The sequence below is a fragment of the Thunnus albacares genome, chromosome 5, assembly GCF_914725855.1.
Source record: "Thunnus albacares chromosome 5, fThuAlb1.1, whole genome shotgun sequence".
In the NCBI taxonomy this organism is placed as follows: domain Eukaryota; kingdom Metazoa; phylum Chordata; class Actinopteri; order Scombriformes; family Scombridae; genus Thunnus; species Thunnus albacares.
This window is the reverse complement of record NC_058110.1, coordinates 29764713-29789318: the sequence shown is the minus strand read 5'-3', so window position 1 is coordinate 29789318 and position 24606 is coordinate 29764713. Positions and strand designations below refer to the sequence as shown.

At 36.8% G+C, this 24606-nt stretch overlaps 5 protein-coding genes across 5 annotated transcripts; all 5 read right to left on the bottom strand.

The window, feature by feature from the left end:
• Positions 1-104: 104 nt before the first annotated feature.
• LOC122982301 (P2Y purinoceptor 1-like) lies at positions 105-1170 on the bottom strand. Its single transcript, XM_044351487.1, has one exon. The coding sequence runs from the start codon at positions 1071-1073 to the stop codon at positions 105-107; it is 969 nt and encodes a 322-aa protein (XP_044207422.1). The 5' UTR covers positions 1074-1170.
• Positions 1171-3707: 2537 nt separating this feature from the next.
• LOC122982300 (P2Y purinoceptor 1-like) lies at positions 3708-4791 on the bottom strand. The gene has a single exon (XM_044351486.1). It carries the CDS (start codon positions 4692-4694, stop codon positions 3708-3710), a length of 987 nt encoding a protein of 328 aa, XP_044207421.1. The 5' UTR covers positions 4695-4791.
• Positions 4792-8044: 3253 nt separating this feature from the next.
• Positions 8045-9195, bottom strand: LOC122982299 (P2Y purinoceptor 1-like). Its single transcript, XM_044351484.1, has one exon. It carries the CDS (start codon positions 9029-9031, stop codon positions 8045-8047), a length of 987 nt encoding a protein of 328 aa, XP_044207419.1. The 5' UTR covers positions 9032-9195.
• A 6844-nt stretch (positions 9196-16039) lies between these two features.
• LOC122982298 (P2Y purinoceptor 1-like) lies at positions 16040-17078 on the bottom strand. Its single transcript, XM_044351483.1, has one exon. It carries the CDS (start codon positions 17033-17035, stop codon positions 16040-16042), a length of 996 nt encoding a protein of 331 aa, XP_044207418.1. The 5' UTR covers positions 17036-17078.
• A 3271-nt stretch (positions 17079-20349) lies between these two features.
• On the bottom strand, positions 20350-21337 carry LOC122982911 (P2Y purinoceptor 1-like). The gene has a single exon (XM_044352542.1). It carries the CDS (start codon positions 21326-21328, stop codon positions 20351-20353), a length of 978 nt encoding a protein of 325 aa, XP_044208477.1. The 5' UTR covers positions 21329-21337; the 3' UTR covers position 20350.
• Between the last annotated feature and the right edge of the window lie 3269 nt (positions 21338-24606).

The following is a 24606-nucleotide window of genomic DNA, read 5'->3' as shown; positions in this document are numbered from 1 at the left end:
AATATTTAACATGTTCCTGGAAAAGCTGTGAGTTGATTGTATTGTTCTTATATGTTATCAGTATACAGTAATATAACAAAAAACATATTTTTCATGTATTATACCTAATCTATGATTTGATTCATGGGCACACTACCAGAGTCTGTTGGAGGTGGATGTCTGAACATCTGACAAGCTCGCTGGAGCAGCTGTCTGAGCTGAACAGTAATATTTTCATTTCCATGAAGATAAACCAGAGGGTTGAGAGCACTGTTCAGACACACAAGTCCACGAGCAATGTAAACTCTATTAGACCATTCACGGCATTTCTTCTGTTCTAATAAAACTCTTGACCAGAGGTTGAGGTTCCTCAACACATGATAGGGGATGTAACAAACAGAGAAGAGAACAATCAAGATGAGCAATAATCTCAAGCATCTCTTTTTCAGTACCTTATCAGTGGTATTTTGGCGGCAGAGAATGACAATCACATGTCCATAGCAGCCCAGTGTGATGAGTAATGGGAGACAAAACCCAGTGAGTGTCCATCCGAGGCTGTATTTCAAGTAATCCTCAACATATGTCTTATGGGTGGTATCATAGCATTTCCCAGGTTTGTTTCCAGATGTTTTGGTGTAGAGCATGTCTGGAAGACTTTGAACGCTCACCAACAGCCAAACCATCACTGAAATAGCCACAGAGTGGGTAATAGTGAATTTCCCCATCATTCTCACTGGATGGACAATGGCTAGGTACCTGTACACACTTATACAAGTAAGGAATCCAATGCTGCCATATAAATTCAGGTTGAAGCAGAATCTTGTTATTTTGCAGAATGTGTCTCCAAAGATCCATTTACTCTTCATAAAATAGCACACCATCAGAAATGAGAGTGTGAGCAGATACAAAATATCTGCAAGACCAAGGTTCAGAACAAAAACATTGATGATCTTAAGTTTTTTCCAGTTATGCAGCAAATAGTTAAATCCCCATCCATTAGCCACCAGACCAACGATGAATACTAAGATGAAAACAGTTGGCAGGAATCTGCTTGGAAAGTCAAAGTTGATACGTTGACAAGTTGTGTTATTCATTGTTAGTGTAATTCCTTCCCTCGGTGAGTGTGTGAAACAGAATAACAGTTCAGCAGTTCAGAAAAGACTTCCTGTTTTAAGCCTTGGCTTCTGAATACTAGATATGTGTCTCTGCACCTGCAAGTTTACAGGAAATGGACCCTAAAAATGTCACTGGTTGACTTGTTTGTCTTTTTTTTAAAACTAAAAATAGAAAGTGAGTACATGCTCAAACCAAGTCACAGCTTAGACTGCAATGACAGGCTAATATGTACTTGTCTGTCTTTATTTTTGTGACTCCTCTGACAATACCTTTTGATAAATGGAAATTGAGGTTTAACTCTAGTTTAGTAGCCTATGTGTGTGGCACCATTTCTAACATGAGGGCAATAAATATTTAAATTCATTAATTGGAACATAGCTATAATTTCATTTCTATTCAAACTTGATCAAAAATTATATTCAAATATCAATTTATCCTTCTCCATCTTTACTTAAACCTGAGAAAGTTAGTTGGAAATGTTTAGCACATTACATTTCACCACTTTATATCAGAAAGGCTGCAGTTTTTACTAGTGACCACACAAAGTTTCACACTACATATTGGAAATTATTTCTGTATCATGTAGTCAGCAGAAGTTCTATAGTGCAGGACTACATGATAATTTTACTCACTTTCAGTAAAGTCATTATTTAACATAACTAAGACAGGCACTGTGTTAGTCGATAAGCTATTAGCGTAACACGATGTGTCAGGTTTCCACTGTCTGGTTGGGTTTTGTATGGTTTACCGCTTCCTGCAGTAAAGCATGTTTGTATTTTAGCTGTGAGTTGATTGTATTGTTCTTATATGTTATCAATATACAGTAATATAACAAGAAATGTTTGATTTGTATGGCAGTGTACCTCTGATTATCTCAAATTTTCTCAAATAATAAGCCTTTTAATAATAACAATGTTTGGTTTGGATACACTCCAACCAAAAACGTAGTTCAAAATTTGACAACCCAAATATTGTACTAATTGGAAATGGCCTATTTCAAATCTGTAGCAATTATAAATTATGTCTTTAGCATGAATAAAGACAGTTACAGAATACATCTTTTAAAAATAATGGTCTAATATCTTGAGAGTTGAGACTGTTTCTCTGTAGATTTCTAGCCACACTAGCAGCATAGCTCTCACTGGCCAGCAGCCACAATGCAGCAGGAACCTCTGTGTGTGTTTGTATGTGAGCAAGTGCACGTACATACAGCGGAGGATGGCGGTGGGGCTGACTGATTGGGAGTGAGAGATGCTTTGCTGAAACATGGTGCAAAAGTTTTAAGTTAAGTTTTGTGAACGTTTTAAAGTTTGAATGGGGTCTGCTTTCACCAATCACATAATAGCAAAAGACAAATGACCCAGACAAAGTCAACTTCTCCAGCAGCATCAGGGCGGCGATCTGTTCCAGCCACATTTCAACAGAGGGAAATCTTGCAATATACAGGCCAATGGTAGCACTGAAGTCAGTCAGTCAGTCAGTCAGACTAACCTGCCATCCTTCCACAGGGCCCAGTGCAGCGTGCTGCTGCGACTCTGCTCTCTGCAGATGGAGAAAACTTCATTCACAGTAATTATAACAGTGAATAATCAGCCATTTAATTTGTGACTTCAAATGTTAAGACACATCATACAACTTCAAGGTGTTTCTTTAAAACAATACAACATATCTGCAAGACTAAGGTTCAGAACAAAAACATTGACATGTCAGAGTTTTTTCCATTTCTGCAACAAAGACTTGAATCCTCATCCATTAGCTACCAGACCAGCGATGAATACTGAGATAAAAACAGGAGGCAGAAATCTGTGTTCGAAGACAAAACTGACACAAGGACAAGATGTGCATCCCTGCATAGTCAGTATAATATAATTTGAACTCAAAACAAGTCAGACAAGATTTTAAATCAAAATATAAGATTATCTCACTTTCTGGGAAATAGAGTTTTTGGAGTGCAGTTCTAGCACTTAAAGTACAGTTGTATGATGTTATGCATATCATGTAAGATGTTATTCATAAGTGTGCAAACAATTTGGGTGATTCAGTTTTTCACCCACACGAATGGTGGTTCCTACTTCAGAGAAAACACTGCAAGCCTTTCTGAACAATCATAATAACATATTGAGACTTGAAGATTTAGAGAATTTATTATTTAAGTGATTTTTAAAGTTTTTTTTCTGCATATATAAACACAATTTTCCACATATACAAGTCTGAATTATACTCAGATGACAACAACAGCATGGTCATATATAAACAGTATTCTAATTTGATTAACCTTTTGTTATTTTATTAATTGTTAACTGTCTTTTATGCTAAACATTGTGTCAGTATAATCACACAAATTTAAATATTAGCATGAATGAAATCTTACTTGCAATCTGTTGTAAAGTCAAAGGTTTGGTGGTTACATAAGCTGCATATTGCAAACACAGAACTACTAGGCAAGGCAAGTTTATTCATGTAGCACATTTCAGCAACAAAGCAATTCAAAGTACACTACTACTGCTGAGACAATGAAAATGAAATTAGAAACAGAATCATTATTTCTGAGAATCATTTACAAATATGTATTAATATTTAACATGTTATTGGAAAAACATATTTTTCATGTATTAAACGTCATCTGTGAGTTCTGTCATGGGCACACTACCAGAGTCTGTTGGAGGTGGACGTCTGAACATCTGACGAGCTCGCTGGAGCAGCTGTCTGAGCTGAGAACGAATATCTTCATGTCCATGCAGATAAACCAGAGGGTTTAGAGCACTGTTTAGACACACAAGTCCACGACTTATCTGACTAGCAATGTAGACTTCATTAAACCAATCATAGCATACCTGATGTTTTGATAAAACTCTTGACCAGAGGATGAGGTTCTTGAATACATGATAGGGGATGTAACAAACAGAGAAGAGAACAATCAAGATGAACAACAACTTCAAACTTCTCTGTTTCTGTACCTTGTCAATGGTATTTTTGCGGCAGAGAATGACAATCACATGTCCAGAACAGCCCAGTGTGATGAGGAATGGGAGACAAACCCCAGTGAGTGTCCATCTGAGGCTGTATTTCAGGTAATCCTCAACATATCTGCTATGGGTGGTATCATAGCATTTCCCAGGTTTGTTTCCAGATGTCTTGGTGTAGAACATGTCTGGAAGACTTTGAACGCTCACCAACAGCCAAACCATGACTGAAATAGCCACAGAGTGGGTGACAGTTAATCTTCCCATCATTCTCACTGGGTGGACAATGGCCAGGTACCTGTACACACTTATACAAGTAAGGAATCCAATGCTGCCATATAAATTCAGGTTGAAGCAGAATCTTGTTATCTTGCAGAATGCGTCTCCAAAGATCCATTTACTCTTCATAAAATAGTACACCATCAGAAATGGCAGTGTGAGCAGATACAAAATATCTGCAAGACCAAGGTTCAGAACAAAAACATTGATGTCCCCCAGTTTCTTCCAGTTGTGCAGCAAATACTTCAGTCCCCATCCATTAGCTACCAGACCAACGATGAATACTAAGATGAAAACAGGAGGCAGGAATCTGCTTGTAAAGTCAAAGTTGATACGTTGACAAGTTGTGTTATTCATTGTTAGTGTAATTCCTTCCCTCGGTGAGTGTGTGAAACAGAATAACAGTTCAGCAGTTCAGAAAAGACTTCCTGTTTTAAGCCTTGGCTTCTGAATACTAGGTATGTGTTTCTGCACCTGCAAGTTTACAGGAAATGGACTCGTAAAATTTCATTGGTTGACTCGTTGGTTATTTTTTTAAAACTGAAAATAGAAAGTGAATCAATGCTCACACCAAGTCACGTCTTAGATTACAATGACAGGCTAATATGTACGTGTCTGTCTTTATTTTTGTGACTCCTCTAACAATACCTTTTGATGAATGAAAATTGAAGTTTAACTCCAGTTTAGTAGCCTATGTGTGTGGCACCATTTCTAACATGAGGGCATTAAATATTTAAATTCATTAATTGGAACATAGCTATAATTTCATTTCTATTCAAACTTGATCAACAATTATATGCATATATCAATTTATCCTCCCCTATCTTTATTTAAACCTGAGAAAGTAATTTGGAAATGTTTAGCACATTAAATTTCACCACTTTATATCAGAAAGGCTGCAGTTCTTACTAGTGACCACACAAAGTTTCACACTACATATTGGAAATTATTTCTGTATCATGTAGTCAGCAGAAGTTCTATCGTGCAGGACTACATGATAATTTTACTCACTTTCAGTAAAGTCATTATTTACCATTACTTGGGTAGATTCCACCAAGATAGAGATTTTTACGGAAATGAAATAAAATAAAAAAGATGCACTTGATGAATAAACTTCATAGTTTGCACTAAGCTATTAGAGTAACACGAGGTGTCAGGTTTCCACTGTCTGGTTGGGTTTTGTATTGTTTACTGCTTCCTGCAGTAAAGCATGTTCCTATTTTAGCTGTGAGTTGATTGTATTATTTTGATATGTTATAAATATACAGTAATATAACAAGAAATGTTTGATTTGTATGGCAGTGTACCTCTGATTATCTCAAATTTTCTGGTGATCAAATCATTTAGCTTTGTAAATCAGTAATAAGCCTTTTAATAATAACAGTGTTTGGTTTGGATACACTCCAACCAAAAACATTGTTCAAAATTTGGCAACCCAAATATTGTACTATTTGGAAATGGCTTATTTCCAATCTATAGCAATTATAAATTATGTCTTTAGCATGAATAAAGAGAGTTACAGAATACATCTTTTAAAAATAATGGTCTAATATCATGAGAGTTGAGACTGTTTCTCTGCAGATTTCTAACCACACTAGCAGCATAGCTCTCACTAGCCAGCAGCCACACTGCAGCAGGAACCTCTGTGTGTGTTTGTATGTGAGCAAGTGCACGTACATACAGCAGGGGATGGCGGTGGGGTTGACTGATTGGGAGTGAGAGATGCTTTGCTCAAACATGGTGCAAAACACAATATTAGAGATCTTTTATGTAATTATAAGAAGTGTAAGTGAGGAAAAAAACATCACCTGTAGTAGTCTCGTGCCTCGAGCACCAGTGTGTTGACTGCAGCTCATTTAATGGCCACAAATGTCACTAGTGAGAGGGAATTTCTGACAGAACCTTTAATTCTAATCACAACATGGCATAATGTGACAAATATGTATGGATGTCATACATTGTTATTTTTTATTTAACATGCACACAGATCCATACCTGCTCTGCATGGGATGTGCGATGACAATAATAGTCCCCTTGAACCTTAGTGCTACTGAGTTCTGTCACCTACAATCACTTTACCTCACAGTAAACTATTAACACTGACATATACCAATATAAATTCTCTGTCAGCTACATTCAGAGACAACATGAGGTACTGAGTATATTGTTGTGTCATGCTGTATGTAGCAGGATCAACAGGAATGTATTTATTTATTTTAAAAAATCACCCCAGTAAAGGGACACTTTGTCTCTAAGAGGCCAAACAGGCAGTTGCTCAAGCCCCCTTTGAGGTCCCTCTGTGCATGTGCCTGACCTTGTCAGTGGTATTTCACAACACAGAATACAACTCTGAAAATTAAAGTTTTGTGAACGTTTTGAAGTTTGAATGGGGTCTGCTTTCACCAATCACACAATAGTAAAAGACAAACGATCCCAACAAAGTCAACTTCTCCAGCAGCATCAGGGCGGCGATCTGTTCCAGCCACATTTCAACAGAGAGAAATCTTGCAATTTTCAGGCCGATGGCAGCACTGAAGTCAGTCAGTCAGTCAGTCAGACTAACCTGCCATCCTTCCACAGGGCCCAGTGCAGCGTGCTGCTGTGACTCTGCTCTCTGCAGATGGAGAAAACTTCATTCACAGTAATTATAACAGTGAATAATCAGCCATTTAATTTGTGACTTCAAATGTTAAGACACATCATACAACTTCAAGGTGTTTCTTTAAAACAATACAAAATATCTGCAAGACCAAGGTTCAGAACAAAAACATTGACATGTCCCAGTTTTTTCCATCAACAACAAAGACTTCAATCCCCATCCATTAGCTACCAGACCAACGATGAATACTGAGATGAAAACAAGAGGCAGAAATCTGTGTTCAAAGACAAAACTGACACGAGGACAAGATGTGCATCCCTGCATAGTCAGTCTAATATAATTTGAACTCAAAACAAGACAGACAAGATTTTAAATCAAAATAGAAGATTATCTCACTTTCTGGGAAATAGAGTTTTTGCAGTGCAGTTTTAGCACTTAAATAACAGTTGTATGATGTTATGCATATCATGTAAGATGTTATTCATAAGTGTGCAAAAAGTTTGGGTGATCCAGTTTTTCACCCACACAAATGAGAAAGTACGAGTCTCCCTCTGGTGGTTCCTACTTCAGAGGAAACACTGCAAGCCTTTCTGAACAATCATAATAACATATTGAGACTTGAAGATTTAGAGAAGTTTTTATTTCAGTGATTTTTAAAGTTTTTTTTTCTGCATATATAAACACAATTTTCCACATATACAAGTCTGAATTATGCTCAGATGACAACAACAGCATGGTCATATATAAACTTAAACAATATTCTAATTTGATTAACCTTTTGTTATTTTATTCATTGTTAACTGTCTTTCATGCTAAACATTCAGTATAATCACACAAATTTAAATATTAGCATGAAAGAAATCTTACTTGCAATCTGTTGCAAAGTCAAAGGTTTGGTGGTTACATAAGCTGCATATTGCAAACACAGAACTACTAGGCAAGGCAAGTTTATTTATGTAGCACATTTCAGCAACAAAGCAATTCAAAGTACACTACTACTGCTGAGACAATGAAAATGAAATTAGAAACAGAATCATTATTTCTGAGAAACATTTACAAATATGTATTAATGTTTAACATGTTACTGGAAAAACTTATTTTTCATGTATTAAACGTCATCTGTGAGTTCTGTCATGGGCACACTACCAGAGTCTGTTGGAGGTGGATGTCTGAATATCTGACGAGCTCGCTGGAGCAGCTGTCTGAGCTGAGAACGAATATCTTCATGTCCATGCAGATAAACCAGAGGGTTTAGAGCACTGTTCAGACACACAAGTCCACGACTTATCTGACTAGCAATGTAGACTTCATTAAACCACTCATAGCATACCTGATGTTTTGATAAAACTCTTGACCAGAGGATGAGGTTCTTGAATACATGATAGGGGATGTAACAAACAGAGAAGAGAACAATCAAGATGAACAACAACTTCAAACTTCTCTGTTTCTGTACCTTGTCAATGGTATTTTTGCGGCAGAGAATGACAATCACATGTCCATAGCAGCCAAGTGTGATGAGGAATGGGAGACAAAACCCAGTGAGTGTCCATCCGAGGCTGTATTTCAGGTAATCCTCAACATATCTGCTATGGGTGGTATCATAGCATTTCCCAGGTTTGTTTCCAAATGTCTTGATGTAGAACATGTCTGGAAGACTTTGAACACTCACCAACAGCCAAACCATGACTGAAATAGCCACAGAGTGGGTAATAGTGAATTTCCCCATCATTCTCACTGGATGGACAATGGCCAGGTACCTGTACACACTTATACAACTAAGGAATCCAATGCTGCCATATAAATTCAGGTTGAAGCAGAATCTTGTTATCTTGCAGAATGCATCTCCAAAGATCCAAGTGCTCTTCATAAAATGGTACACCATCAGAAATGGGAGTGTGAGCAGATACAAAATATCTGCAAGACCAAGGTTCAGAACAAAAACATTGATGATTTTAAGTTTCTTCCAGTTGTGCAGCAAAGACTTCAGTCCACATCCATTAGCTACCAGACCAACAATGAATACTAAGATGAAAACAGGAGGCAGGAATCTGCTTGTAAAGTCAAAGTTGATACGTTGACAAGTTATGTTATTCATTGTTAGTGTAATTCCTTCCCTCGGTGAGTGTGTGAAACAGAATAACAGTTCAGCAGTTCAGAAAAGACTTCCTGTTTTAAGCCTTGGCTTCTGAATATTAGATATGTGTTTCTGCACCTACAAGTTTACAGGAAATGGACCCTAAAAATGTCATTGGTTGACTTGTTTGTCTTTTTTTTTTTTTTAACTAAAAATAGAGAGTGAGTACATGGTCAAACCAAGTCACATCTTAGACTACAATGACAGGCTAATATGTACTTGTCTGTCTTTATTTTTGTGACTCCTCTGACAATACCTTTTGATAAATGGAAATTGAACTTTAACTCTAGTTTAGTAGCCTATGTGTGTGGCACCATTTCTAACATGAGGGAATTAAATATTTAAATTCATTAATTGGAACATAGCTATAATTTCATTTCTATTCAAACTTGATCAATGATTATATGCAAATATCAATTTATCCTCCTCTATCTTTACTTAAACCTGAGAAAGTTAGTTGGAAATGTTTAGTACATTACATTTCACCACTTTATATCAGAAAGGCTGCAGTTTTTACTAGTGACCACACAAAGTTTCACACTACATATTGGAAATTATTTCTGTATTATGTAGTCAGCAGAAGTTCTATAGTGCAGGACTACATGATAATTTTACTCACTTTCAGTAAAGTCATTATTTAACAGAACTAAGACAGGTACTGTGTTAGTCAATAAGCTATTAGAGTAACACGATGTGTCAGGTTTCTATTGTTTGTAGGGTTTTGTATGGTTTACCGCTTCCTGCAGTAAAGCATGTTTGTATTTTAGCTGTGAGTTGATTGTATTGTTCTTATATGTTATCAATATACAGTAATATAACAAGAAATGTTTGATTTGTATGGCAGTGTACCTCTGATTATCTCAAATTTTCTGGTGATCAAATCATTTAGCTTTGTAAATCAGTAATAAGCCTTTTAATAATAACAGTGTTTGGTTTGGATACACTCCAACCAAAAATGTTGTTCAAAATTTGACAACCCAAATATTGTACTAATTGGAAATGGCCTATTTCAAATCTATAGCAATTATAAATTATGTCTTTAGCATGAATAAAGAGAGTTACAGAATACATCTTTTAAAAATAATGGTCTAATATCTTGAGAGTTGAGACTGTTTCTCTGTAGATTTCTAACCACACTAGCAGCATAGCTCTTACTGGCCAGCAGCCACAGTGCAGCAGGAACCTCTGTGTGTGTTTGTATGTGAGCAAGTGCACGTACATACAGCAGGGGATGGCGGTGGGAACTACTAGGAACTACTAGGCAAGGCAAGTTTATTTATGTAGCACATTTCAGCAACAAAGCAATTCAAAGTACAGTACTACTGCTGAGACAATGAAAATTAAAGGGACAAATATGGAATCAAAATCATAATTGTTACTTTTGAGAAACATTTACAAATATATATTAATATCTAACATGTTATTGGAAAAATATATTTATCATGTATTACACTTCATCTTTGATTTGATTCATGGGCACACTACCAGAGTCTGTTGGAGGTGGACGTCTGAACATCTGACGAGCTCGCTGGAGCAGCTGTCTGAGCTGAGCAGCAATATCTTCATTTCCATGCAGATAAACCAGAGGGTTGAGAGCACTGTTCAGACACACAAGTCCACGACTTATCTGATGAACAATGTAGACTCCATTAGACCATTCATGGCATATATGCTGTTTTAATAAAACTCTTGAACCAGAGGTTGAGCTTCTTGAATACATGATAGGGGATGTAACAATGTAGACTCCATTAGACCATTCACGGCATTTCTTCTGTTCTAATAAAACTCTTGACCAGAGGGTGAGGTTCTTGGATACATGATAGGGGATTTAACAAACAGAGAAGAGAACAATCAAGATGAACAACAACTTCAAACTTCTCTTTTTCTGTACCTTATCAGTGGTATTTATGCGGCAGAGAATGACAATCACATGTCCAGAACAGCCCAGTGTGATGAGGAATGGGAGACAAAACCCAGTGAGTGTCCTTCCGAGGCTGTATTTCAGGTAATCCTCAACATATAAATGATTGGTGGTATCGTCGCATTCAGTCTTGTTTTCAGATGTCTTGGTGTAGAACATGTCTGGAAGACTTTGAACACTCACCAACAGCCAAACCATGACTGAAATAGCTACAGAGTGGGTGACAGTTAATCTTCCCATCATTCTCACTGGGTGGACAATGGCCAGGTACCTGTACACACTTATACAAGTAAGGAATCCAATGCTGCCATATAAATTCAGGTTGAAGCAGAATCTTGTTATCTTGCAGAATGTGTCTCCAAAGATCCATTTACTCCTCATAAAATAGTACACCATCAGAAACGGGAGTGTGAGCAGATACAAAATATCTGCAAGACCAAGGTTCAGAACAAAAACATTGACATGTCCCAGTTTTTTCCATTTCTGCAAAAAAGACTTCAATCCCCATCCATTAGCTACCAGACCAGCGATGAATACTGAGATGAAAACAAGAGGCAGAAATCTGTGTTCAAAGACAAAGATTACACGAGGACAAGATGTGCATCCCTGCATAGTCAGTATAATATAATTTGAACTCAAAACAAATCAGACAAGATTTTAAATCAAAATAGAAGATTATCTCACTTTCTGGGAAATAGAGTTTTTGGAGTGCAGTTTTAGCACTTAAAGTACAGTTGTATGATGTTATGTATATCATGTAAGATGTTATTCATAAGTGTGCAAACAGTTTGGGTGATCCAGTTTTTCACCCACACAAATGAGAAAGTTAGAGTCTCCCTCTGGTGGTTCCTACTTCAGAGAAAACACTGCAAGCCTTTCTGAACAATCATAACAACATATTGAGACGTGAAGATTTAAAAAATTCATTATTTGGGTGATTTTGAAAGTTTTTCACTGCATATATAAATACAATTATCCACAAATAAAGGTCTGAATTATACTCACATGACAACCTTTTGTTATTTTGTTCATTGTTAACTGTATTTTTTTAACTGTACCTTGATGAAGATCTTTATGGTCGAAACCAGTCGTTTTTTTTTATTTTAAGTAGCCATGTTGAATAAAGGCTTTTTAACTTAATCCCAGAGTTTTTTATTCCTGCCCCACACATGAGCGCCTGAAGTTTGTTTTTTCCTTCTATGTGATGACTCTTATCTTCAAGAGCACCTGCATTTTTCTTGAGTTTTATATGATCAAAACAGTCCTTGAGCACACCACCACCTCTTTTTCACATGGTCATATATAAACTTGAACAGTATTCTTATTTGATTAACCTTTTGTTATTTTATTTATTGTTAATTTATGCTAAACATTGTGTCAGTATAATCACACAAATTTAAATATTAGCATGAATGAAATCTTACTTGTAATCTGTTGCAAAGTCAAAGGATTGGTGGTTACATAAGCTGCATATTGCAAACACAGAACTACTAGGCAAGGCAAGTTTATTTATGTAGCACATTTCAGCAACAAAGCAATTCAAAGTACACTACTACCGCTTAGACAATGAAAATGAAATTAGAAACAGAATCATTATTTCTGAGAAACATTTACAAATATATACTAATATTTAACATGTTCCTGGAAAAACATATTTTTCATGTATTATACCTAACCGCTGGAGCAACTGTCTGAGCTGAGCAGTAATATCTTCATTTCCATGAAGATAAACCAGAGGGTTTAGAGCACTGTTCAGACACACAAGTCCACGACTTATCTGATGAACAATGTAGACTCCATTAGACCATTCATGGCATATATGCTGTTTTAATAAAACTCTTGAACCAGAGGTTGAGCTTCTTGAATACATGATAGGGGATGTAACAAACAGAGAAGAGAACAATCAAGATGAACAACAACTTCAAACTTCTCTGTTTCTGTACCTTATCAGTGGTATTTATGCGGCAGAGAATGACAATCACATGTCCATAGCAACCCAGTGTGATGAGGAATGGCAGACAAAACCCAGTGAGTGTCCATCCGAGGCGAGATGAAGAAAAACATTGATGTCCCCCAGTTTCTTCCAGTTGTGCAGCAAAGACTTCAGTCCACATCCATTAGCTACCAGACCAACGAAGAATACTAAGATGAAAACAGGTGGCAGGAATCTGCTTGTAAAGTCAAAGTTGATACGTTGACAAGATGTGTTATTCATTGTTGGTGACATTCCTTCCCTCGGTGAGTGTGTGAAACAGAATAACAGTTCAGCAGTTCAGAAAAGACTTCCTGTTTTAAGCCTTGGCCTCTGAATATTAGATATGTGTTTCTGCACCTGCAAGTTTACAGGAAATGAACCCGTAAAATTTCATTGGTTGACTCTTTGGTTTTTTTTTTTAAAACTAAGACAGGTACTGTGTTAGTCGATAAGCTATTAGAGTAACATGAGGTGTCAGGTTTCCACTGTCTGGTTGTGTTTTTTTATGGTTTACCGCTTCCTGCAGTAAAGCATGTTTGTATTTTAGCTGTGAGTTCATTGTATTGTTCTTATATGTTATCAGTATACAGTAATATAACAAGAAATGTTTGATTTGTATGACAGTGTACCTCCGATTATCTCAAATGTTGTCATTAATAGCCTTATTTTCTGGTGATCAAATCATTTAGCTTTGTAAATCAGTAATAAGCCTTTTAATAATAACAGTGTTTGGTTTGGATACACTCCAACCAAAAACATAGTTCAAAATTTGACAACCCAAATATTGTACTTTTATTGTAATTGGAAATGGCCTATTTCAAATCTATAGCAATTATAAATTATGTCTTTAGCATGAATAAAGAGAGTTACAGAATACATCTTTTAAAAATAATGGTCTAATATCTTGAGAGTTGAGACTGTTTCTCTGTAGATTTCTAGCCACACTAGCAGCATAGCTCTCACTGGCCAGCAGCCACAATGCAGCAGGAACCTCTGTGTGTGTTTGTATGTGAGGAAGTGCACGTACATACAGCGGGGGATGGCGGTGGGGTTGACTGTTTGGGATTGAGAGATGCTTTGCTCAAACATGGTGCAAAACACAACGTTAGAGATCTTTTATATAAGTATAAGAAGTGTAAGTGAGGAAAAAGACATCACCTGCAATAGTCTCGTACCGCGAGCATCAGGGTGTTGACTGCAGCTCATTTAATGGCCACAGATGTCACTAGTGAGAAGGAATTTCTGACAGAAGCTTTAATTCTAATCTCAACGTGTCATAATGTGACAAGGATGTATGGATGTCATACATTGTTATCTTTTATTTAACATGCACACACTTGATCCATACCTGTTTTGCATGGGATGTGCAATGACAATAATAGTCCCCTTGAACTTTAGTGCTACTGAGTTCTGTCACCTACAATCACTTTACCTCACAGTAAACTATCAACACTGACATATACCAATATAAATTCTCTGTCAGCTAGAAACAACATGAGGTACTGAGTATATTGTTGTGTCACGCTGGATGCAGCAGGATCAACAGGAATATATTTATTTATTTGAAAAAATCACCCCAGTAAAGGGACACTTTGTCTCGAATAGATCAAACGGGCAGGTGCTCAAGCCTCCTTTGAGGTCCCTCTGTGCATGTGCCTGACCTTGTCAATGGTATTTCACAACACAGAATACAACTTTGAAAATTAAAGTTTTGTGAACGTTTTAAAGTTTGAATGGGGTCTGCTTTCACCAATCACACAATAGCAAAAGACTAACAATCGCGACAAAGTCAACTTCTCCAGCAGGGCGGCAATCTGTTCCAGCCACATTTCAACAGAGGGAAATCTTGCAATTTTCAGGCCGATGGCAGCACTGAAGTCAGTCAGTCAGTCAGTCAGTCAGTCAGACTAACCTGCCATCCTTCCACAGGGCCCAGTGCAGCGTGCTGCTGCGACTCTGCTCTCTGCAGATGGAGAAAACTTAATTCAAAGTACTTTCCAGCAGTGAATAATCAGCCATTTAATTTGTGACTTCAAATGTTAAGACACATCATACAATTTCAAGGTGTTTCTTTAAAACAATACAAAATATCAGCAAGACTAAGGTTCAGAACAAAAACATTGACATGTCCCAGTTTTTTCCATTTCTGCAGCAAAGACTTCAATCCTCATCCATTAGCTACCAGACCAACGATGAATACTGAGATAAAAACAAGAGGCAGAAATCTGTGTTCAAAGACAAAACTGACACGAGGACAAGATGTGCATCCCTGCATAGTCAGTCTAATATAATTTGAACTCAAAACAAGTCAGACAAGATTTTAAATCAAAATATAAGATTATCTCACTTTCTCGGAAATAGAGTTTTTGGAGTGCAGTTTTAGCACTTAAAGTACAGTTGTATGATGTTATGTATATCATGTAAGATGTTATTCATAAGTGTGCAAACAGTTTGGGTGATCCAGTTTTTCACCCACACAAATGAGAAAGTTAGAGTCTCCCTCTGGTGGTTCCTACTTCAGAGAAAACACTGCAAGCCTTTCTGAACAATTATAATAACATATTGAGACTTGAATATTTAGAGAATTTATTATTTCAGTGATTTTTAAAGTTTTTTTTAATGTATATATATAAACACAATTTTCCACATATACAAGTCTGAATTATGCTCAGATGACAACAACAGCATGGTCATATATAAACGTGAACAGTATTCTTATTTGATTAATCTTTTGTTATTTTATTCATCGTTAACTGTCTTTCATGCTAAACATTCAGTACAATCACACAAATTTAAATATTAGCATGAAAGAAATCTTTCTTGCAATCTGTTGCAAAGTCAAAGGTTTAGTGGTTACATAAGCTGCATATTGCAAACACAGAACTACTAGGCAAGGCAAGTTTATTTATGTAGCACATTTCAGCAACAAAGCAATTCAAAGTACACTACTACTGCTGAGACAATAAAAGTTAAAGGGACAAATATGAAATTAAAAACATTATTATTTTTGAGAAACATTTACAAATATATACTAATGTCTAATATGTTACTGGAAAAACTTATTTTTCATGTATTAAACGTCATCTGTGAGTTCTGTTATGGGCACACTACCAGAGTCTGCTGGAGGTGGACGTCTGAACATCTGACGAGCTCGCTGGAGCAGCTGTCTGAGCTGAGAACGAATATCTTCATTTCCATGAAGATAAACCAGAGGGTTGAGAGCACTGTTCAGACACACAAGTCCACGACTTATCTGACTAGCAATGTAGACTTCATTAAACCACTCATAGCATACCTGCTGTTTTGATAAAACTCTTGACCAGAGGATGAGGTTCTTGAATACATGATAGGGGATGTAACAAACAGAGAAGAGAACAATCAAGATGAACAACAACTTCAAACTTCTCTGTTTTTGTACCTTGTCAATGGTATTTCTGCGGCAGAGAATGACAATCACATGTCCATAGCAGCCCAGTGTGATGAGGAATGGGAGACAAAACCCAGTGAGTGTCCATCCGAGGCTGTATTTCAGGTAATCCTCAACGTATGTCTTATGGGTGGTATCATAGCATGCAGTCTTGTTTTCAGATGTCTTGGTGTAGAACATGTCTGGAAGACTTTGAACACTCACCAACAGCCAAACCATGATTGAAATAGCCACAGAGTGGGTGACAGTTAATCTTCCCCTCACTCTCATTGGATGGACAATCGCCAGGTACCTGTACACACTTATACAAGTAAGGAATCCAATGCTGCCATATAAATTTAAGTTGAAGCAGAATCTTGTTATCTTGCAGAATGCATCTCCAAAGATCCAAGTACTCTTCATAAAATAGTACACCATCAGAAATGGGAGTGTGAGCAGGTACACAATATCTGCAAGACCAAGGTTCAGAACAAAAACATTGATGATCCCCAGTTTCTTCCAGTTGTACAGCAAAGACTTCAATCCCCATCCATTAGCCACCAGACCAACGATGAATACTAAGATGAAAACAGGAGGCAGGAATCTGCTTGTAAAGTCAAAGTTGATACGTTGACAAGATGTGTTATTCATTGTTGGTGACATTCCTTCCCTCGGTGAGTGTGTGAAACAGAATAACAGTTCAGCAGTTCAGAAAAGACTTCCTGTTTTAAGCCTTGGCTTCTGAATACTAGGTATGTGTTTCTGCACCTGCAAGTTTACAGGAAATGGACTCGTAAAATTTCATTGGTTGACTCGTTTGCCTTTTCTGAAAACTGAAAAGAGAAAGTAAATCAATGCTCAAACCAAGTCACATCTTAGACTACAATAACAGGCTAATATGTACTTGTCTGTCTTTATTTTTGTGACTCCTCTGACAATACCTTTTGATAAATGGAAACTGAAGTTTAACTCCAGTTTAGTAGCCTATGTGTGTGGCACCATTTCTAACATGAGGGCATTAAATATTTAAATTCATTAATTGGAACATAGCTATAATTTCATTTCTATTCAAACTTGATCAATGATTATATGCAAATATCAATTCATCCTCCTCTATCTTTACTTAAACCTGAGAAAGTTATTTGGAAATGTTTAGCACATTACATTTCACCACTTTATATCAGAAAGGCTGCAGTTTTTACTAGTGACCACACAAAGTTTCACACTACATATTGGAAATTATTTCTGTATCATGTAGTCAGCAGAAGTTCTATAGTGCAGGACTACATGATAATTTTACTCACTTTCAGTAAAGTCATTATTTAACATAACTAAGACAGGTACTGTGTTAGTCGATAAGCTATTAGCGTAACACGATGTGTCAGGTTTCCACTGTCTGGTTGGGTTTTGTATGGTTTACCGCGTCGTGCAGTAAAGCATGTTTTATTTAAGCTGTGAGTTGATTGTATTATTTTGATATGTTATCAATATACAGTAATATAACAAGAAATGTTTGATTTGTATGACAGTGTACCTCCGATTATCTCAAATGTTGTTGTTAATAGCTTTATTTTCTGGTGATCAAATCATTTAGCTTTGTAAATTAGTAATAAGCCTTTTAATAATAACAGTGTTTGGTTTGGATACACTCCAACCAAAAATGTTGTTCAAAATTTGACAAACCAAATATTGTACTAATTAGAAATGGCCTATTTCAAATCTATAGCAATTATAAATTATGTCTTTAGCATGAATAAAGAGAGTTACAGAATACATCTTTTAAAAATAATGGTCTAAGATCTTGAGAGTTGAGACTGTTTCTCTGTAGATTTCTAACCACACTAGCAGCATAGCGCTCACTGGCCAGCAGCCACAATGCAGCAGGAACCTCTGTGTGTGTTTGTATGTGAGCAAGTGCACGTACATGCAGCGGAGGATGGCGGTGGGGTTGACTGTTTGGGAGTGAGAGATAGTACAAACATGGTGCAAAACACAATGTTAGAGATCTTTTATGTAATTATAAGAAGTGTAAGTGAAGAAAAAGACATCACCTGCAATAGTCTTGTGCTGCGAGCACCAGGGTGTTGACTGCAGCTCATTTATTGGCCACAGATGTCACTAGTGAGAAGGAATTTCTGACAGAACCTTTAATTCTAATCTCAACGTGTCATAATGTGACAAGAATGTATGGATGTCATACATTGTTATTTTTTATTTAACATGCACACACTTGATCCATACCTGTTTTGCATGGGATGTGCAATGACAATAATAGTCCCCTTGAACCTTAGTGCTACTGAGTTCTGTCACCTACAATCACTTTACCTCACAGTAAACTATTAACACTGACATATACCAATATAAATTCTCTGTCAGCTAGAGACAACATGAGGTACTGAGTATATTGTTGTGTCACGCTGGATGTAGCAGGATCAACAGGAATATATTTATTTATTTTAAAAAATCACCCCAGTAAAGGGACACTTTGTCTCTAAGAGGCCAAACAGGCAGGTGCTCAAGCCCCCTTTGAGGTCCCTCTGTGCATGTGCCTGACCTTGTCAGTGGTATTTCACAACACAGAATACAACTTTGAAAAAACAAAGTTTTGTGAATGTTTTAAAATTTGAATGGGGTCTGCTTTCACCAATCACACAATAGCAAAAGACAAATGACCCAGACAAGGTCAACTTCTCCAGCAGCATCAGGGAAGCAATCTGTTTCAGCCACATTTCAACAGAGGGAAATCTTGCAATTTTCAGGCCGATGGCAGCACTGAAGTCAGTCAGTCAGTCAGTCAGTCAGTCAGTCAGTCAGTCAGACTAACCTGCCATCCTTCCACAGGGCCCAGTGCAGCGTGGTGCTGCGACTCTGCTCTCTGCAGACGGAGAAAACTTCATTCACAGTATTTATAACAGTGAATAATCAGCCATTTAATTTGTGACTTCAAATGTTAAGACACATCATACAACTTCAAGGTGTTTCTTTAAAACAATACAAAATATCTGCAAGACCAAGGTTCAAAACAAAAACATTGACATGTCCCAGTTTTTTCCATTTCTGCAGCAAAGACTTCAATCCCCATCCATTAGCTACCAGACCAACGATGAATACTGAAATGAAAACAAGAGGCAGAAATCTGTGTTCAAAGACAAAACTGACACGAGGACAAGATGTGCATCCCTGCATCGTCAGTATAATATAATTTGAACTCAAAACAAGTCAGACAAGATTTTAAATCAAAATAGAAGATTATCTCACTTTCTTGGAAATAGAGTTTTTGGAGTGCAGTCTTAGCACTTAAAGTACAGTTGTATGATGTTAAGCATATCATGTAAGATGTTATTCATAAGTGTGCAAACAGTTTGGGTGATCCAGTTTTTCACCCACACAAATGAGAAAGTAAGAGTCTCCCTCTGGTGGTTCCTACTTCAGAGAAAACACTGCAAGCCTTTCTGAACAATCATAATAACATATTGAGACTTGAAGATTTAGAGAATTTATTATTTCAGTGATTTTTAAAGTTTTTTTATGCATATATAAACACAATTTTCCACATATACAAGTCTGAATTATGCTCAGATGACAACAACAGCATGGTCATACATAAACTTAAACAGTATTCTAATGTGATTAACCTTTTGTTATTTTATTCATTGTTAACTGTCTTTCATGCTAAACATTGTGACAGTATAATCACACAAATTTAAATATTAGCATGAATGAAATCTTACTTGCAATGTGTTGCAAAGTCAAAGGTTTGGTGGTTACATAAGCTACATATTGCAAACACAGAACTACTAGGCAAGGCAAGTTTATTTATGTAGCACATTTCAGCAACAAAGCAATTCAAAGTACACTACTACTGCTGAGACAATGAAAATGAAATTAGAAACGGAATCATTAGTTTTGAGAAACATTTACAAATATATACTAATATTTAACATGTTACTGGAAAAACATATTTTTCATGTATTATACCTAATCTGTGATTTGATTCATGGGCACACTACCAGAGTCTGTTGGAGGTGGATGTCTGAACATCTGACGAGCTCGCTGGAGCAGCTGTCTGAGCTGAGAACGAATATCTTCATTTCCATGAAGATAAACCAGAGGGTTTAGAGCACTGTTCATACACACAAGTCCACGACTTATCTGACGAGCAATGTAGACTCCATTAGACCATTCACGGCATTTCTGCTGTTTTGATAAAACTCTTGACCAGAGGTTGAAGTTCTTCAATACATGATAGGGGATGTAACAAACAGAGAAGAGAACAATCAAGATGAGCAACAACTTCAAACTTCTCTGTTTCTGTACCTTGTCAATGGTATTTCTGCGGCAGAGAATGACAATCACTTGTCCATAGCAGCCCAATGTGATGAGGAATGGGAGACAAAACCCAGTGAGTGTCCATCCGAGGCTGTATTTCAGGTAATCCTCAACGTATGTATTATGGGTGGTATCATAGCATGCAGTCTTGTTTTCAGATGTCTTGGTGTAGAACATGTCTGGAAGACTTTGAACACTCACCAACAGCCAAACCATGACTGAAATAGCCACAGAATGGGTGACAGTTAATCTTCCCCTCGCTCTCATTGGATGGACAATGGCCAGGTACCTGTACACACTTATACAAGTAAGGAATCCAATGCTGCCATATAAATTTATGTTGAAGCAGAATCTTGTTATTTTGCAGAATGTGTCTCCAAAGATCCAAGTACTCTTCATAAAATAGTACACCATCAGAAATGGGAGTGTGAGCAGATACAAAATATCTGCAAGACCAAGGTTCAGAACAAAAACATTGATGTCCCCCAGTTTCTTCCAGTTGTGCAGCAAATACTTCAGTCCCCATCCATTAGCCACCAGACCAACAATGAATACTAAGATGAAAACAGGAGGCAGGAATCTCCTTGGAAAGTCAAAGTTGATACTTTGACAAGTTGTGTTATTCATTGTTGGTGAAATGCCTTCCCTCGGTGAATGTGTGAAACAGAATAACAGCTCAGCAGTTCAGAAAAGACGTCCTGTTTTAAGCCTTGGCCTCTGAATACTAGATATGTGTTTCTGCACCTGCGAGTTTACAGGAAATGGACACTTAAAATTTCATTGGTTGACTTGTTGGTTATTTTTTATTAAAACTGAAAATAGAAAGTGAATCAATGCTCAAACCAAGTCACAGCTTAGACTGCAATGACAGGCTAATATGTACTTGTCTGTCTTTATTTTTGTGACTCCTCTGACAATACCTTTTGATAAATGAAAACTGAAGTTTAACTCTAGTTTAGTAGCCTATGTGTGTGGCACCATTTCTAACATGAGGGCATTAAATATTCAAATTAATCAATTAGAACATTCAACGATTCCAGGCAAATATCAATTTATCCTCCCCTATCTTTACTTAAACCTGAGAAAGTTAGTTGGAAATGTTTAGCACATTACATTTCATCACTTTATATCAGAAAGGCTGCAGTTTTTACTAGTGACCACACAAAGTTTCACACTACATATTGGAAATTATTTCTGTATCATATAGTCAGCAGAAGTTCTATAGTGCAGGACTACATGATAATTTTACTCACTTTCAGTAAAGTCATTATTTAACATAACTAAGACAGGTACTGTGTTAGTTGATAAGCTATTAGAGTAACACGAGGTGTCAGGTTTCCACTGTCTGGTTGGGTTTTGTATGGTTTACCGCTTCCTTTGGTAAAGCATGCTTCTCTTTAAGCTGTGAGTTGATTGTATTATTCTGATATGTTTTCAATATACAGTAATATAACAAGAAATGTTTGATTTGTATGGCAGTGTACCTCTGATTATCTCAAATGTTGTCGTTAATAGCTTTGTTTTCTGGTGATCAAATCATTTACCTTTGTAAATCAGTAATACGCCTTTTAATAATAACAGTGTTTGGTTTGGATACACTCCAACCAAAAACGTTGTTCAAAATTTGACAACCCAAATATTGTACTAATTGGAAATGGCCTATTTCAAATCTATAGCAATTATAAATTATGTCTTTAGCATGAATAAAGAGAGTTATAGAATACATCTTTTAAAAATAATGGTCTAATATCTTGAGAGTTGATAATATTTCTCTGTAGATTTCTAACCACACTAGCAGCATAGCTCTCACTGGCCAGCAGCCACAATGCAGCAGGAACCTCTGTGTGTGTTTGTATGTGAGCAAATGCACGTACATACAGTGGAGGATGGCGGTGGGGTTGATTGATTGGGAGTGAGAGATGCTTTGCTCAAACATGGTGCAAAACACAATATTAGAGATCTTTTATGTAATTATAAGAAGTGTAAGTGAGGAAAAAGACATCACCTGCAATAGTCTTGTGCCGCGAGCACCAGGGTGTTGACTGCAGCTCATTTAATGGCCACAAATGTCACTAGTGAGAAGGAATTTCTGACAGAACCTTTAATTCTAATCACAACATGTCATAATGTGACAAGGATGTATGGATGTCATACATTGTTATTTTTTATTTAACATGCACACAGATCCATACCTGCTTTGCATGGGATGTGCGATGACAATAATAGTCCCCTTGAACCTTAGTGCTACTGAGTTCTGTCACCTACAATCACTTTACCTCACAGTAAACTATTAACACTGACATATACCAATATAAATTCTCTGTCAGCTAGGAACAACATGAGGTACTGAGTATATTGTTGTGTCACACTGGATGTAGCAGGATCAACAGGAATATATTTATTTATTTTAAAAATCACCCCAGTAAAGGGGCACGTTGTCTCTAAGAGACCAAACAGGCAGTTGCTCAAGCCCCCTTTGAGGTCCCTCTGTGCATGTGCCTGACCTTGTCAGTGGTATTTCACAACACAGAATGACAACTTTGAAAATTAAAGTTTTGTGAACGTTTTAAAGTTTGAATGGGGTCTGCTTTCACCAATCACACAATAGCAAAAGACAAATGACCCAGACAAGGTCAACTTCTCCAGCAGCATCAGGGAAGCAATCTGTTTCAGCCACATTTCAACAGAGGGAAATCTTGCAATTTTCAGGCCAATGGCAGCACTGAAGTCAGTCAGTCAGTCAGTCAGTCAGACAGACTAACCTGCCATCCTTCTACAGGGCCCAGTGCAGCGTGGTGCTACGACTCTGCTCTCTGCAGACGGAGAAAACTTCATTCAAAGTACTTTCCAGCAGTGAATAATCAGCCATTTAATTTGTGACTTCAAATGTTAAGACACATCATACAACTTCAAGGTGTTTCTTTAAAACCATACAAAATATCTGCAAGACCAAGGTTCAAAACAAAAACATTGACATGTCCCAGTTTTTTCCATTTCTGCAGCAAAGACTTGAATCCTCATCCATTAGCTACCAGACCAACGATGAATACTGAGATGAAAACAAGAGGCAGAAATCTGTGTTCAAAGACAAAACTGACACGAGGACAAGATGTGCATCCCTGCATAGTCAGTATAATATAATTTGAACTCAAAACAAGTCAGACAAGATTTAAATCAAAATAGAAGATTATCTCACTTTCTTGGAAATAGAGTTTTTGGAGTGCAGTTGTAGCACTTAAAGTACAGTTGTATGATGTTATGTATATCATGTAAGATGTTATTCATAAGTGTGCAAACAGTTTGGGTGATCCAGTTTTTCACCCACACGAATGAGAAAGAAAGAGTCTCCCTCTGGTGGTTCCTACTTCAGAGAAAACACTGCAAGCCTTTCTGAACAATCATAATAACATATTGAGACTTGAAGATTTAGAGAATTTATTATTTCAGTGATTTTTAAAGTTTTTTTTATGCATATATAAACACAATTTTCCACATATACAAGTCTGAATTATGCTCAGATGACAACAACAGCATGGTCATATATAAACTTAAACAGTATTCTAATGTGATTAACCTTTTGTTATTTTATTCATTGTTAACTGTCTTTCATGCTAAACATTCAGTATAATCACACAAAGTTTAATATTAGCATGAATGAAATCTTACTTCCAACCTGTTGCAAACTCAAAGTTTTGGTGGTTACATAAGCTGCATATTGCAAACACAGAACTACTAGGCAAGGCAAGTTTATTTATGTAGCACATTTCAGCAACAAAGCAATTCAAAGTACATCACTACTGCTGAGACAATGAAAATGAAATTAGAAACAGAATCATTATTTTTGAGAAACATTTACAAATATAGACTAATATTTAACATGTTACTGGAAAAACATATTTTTCATG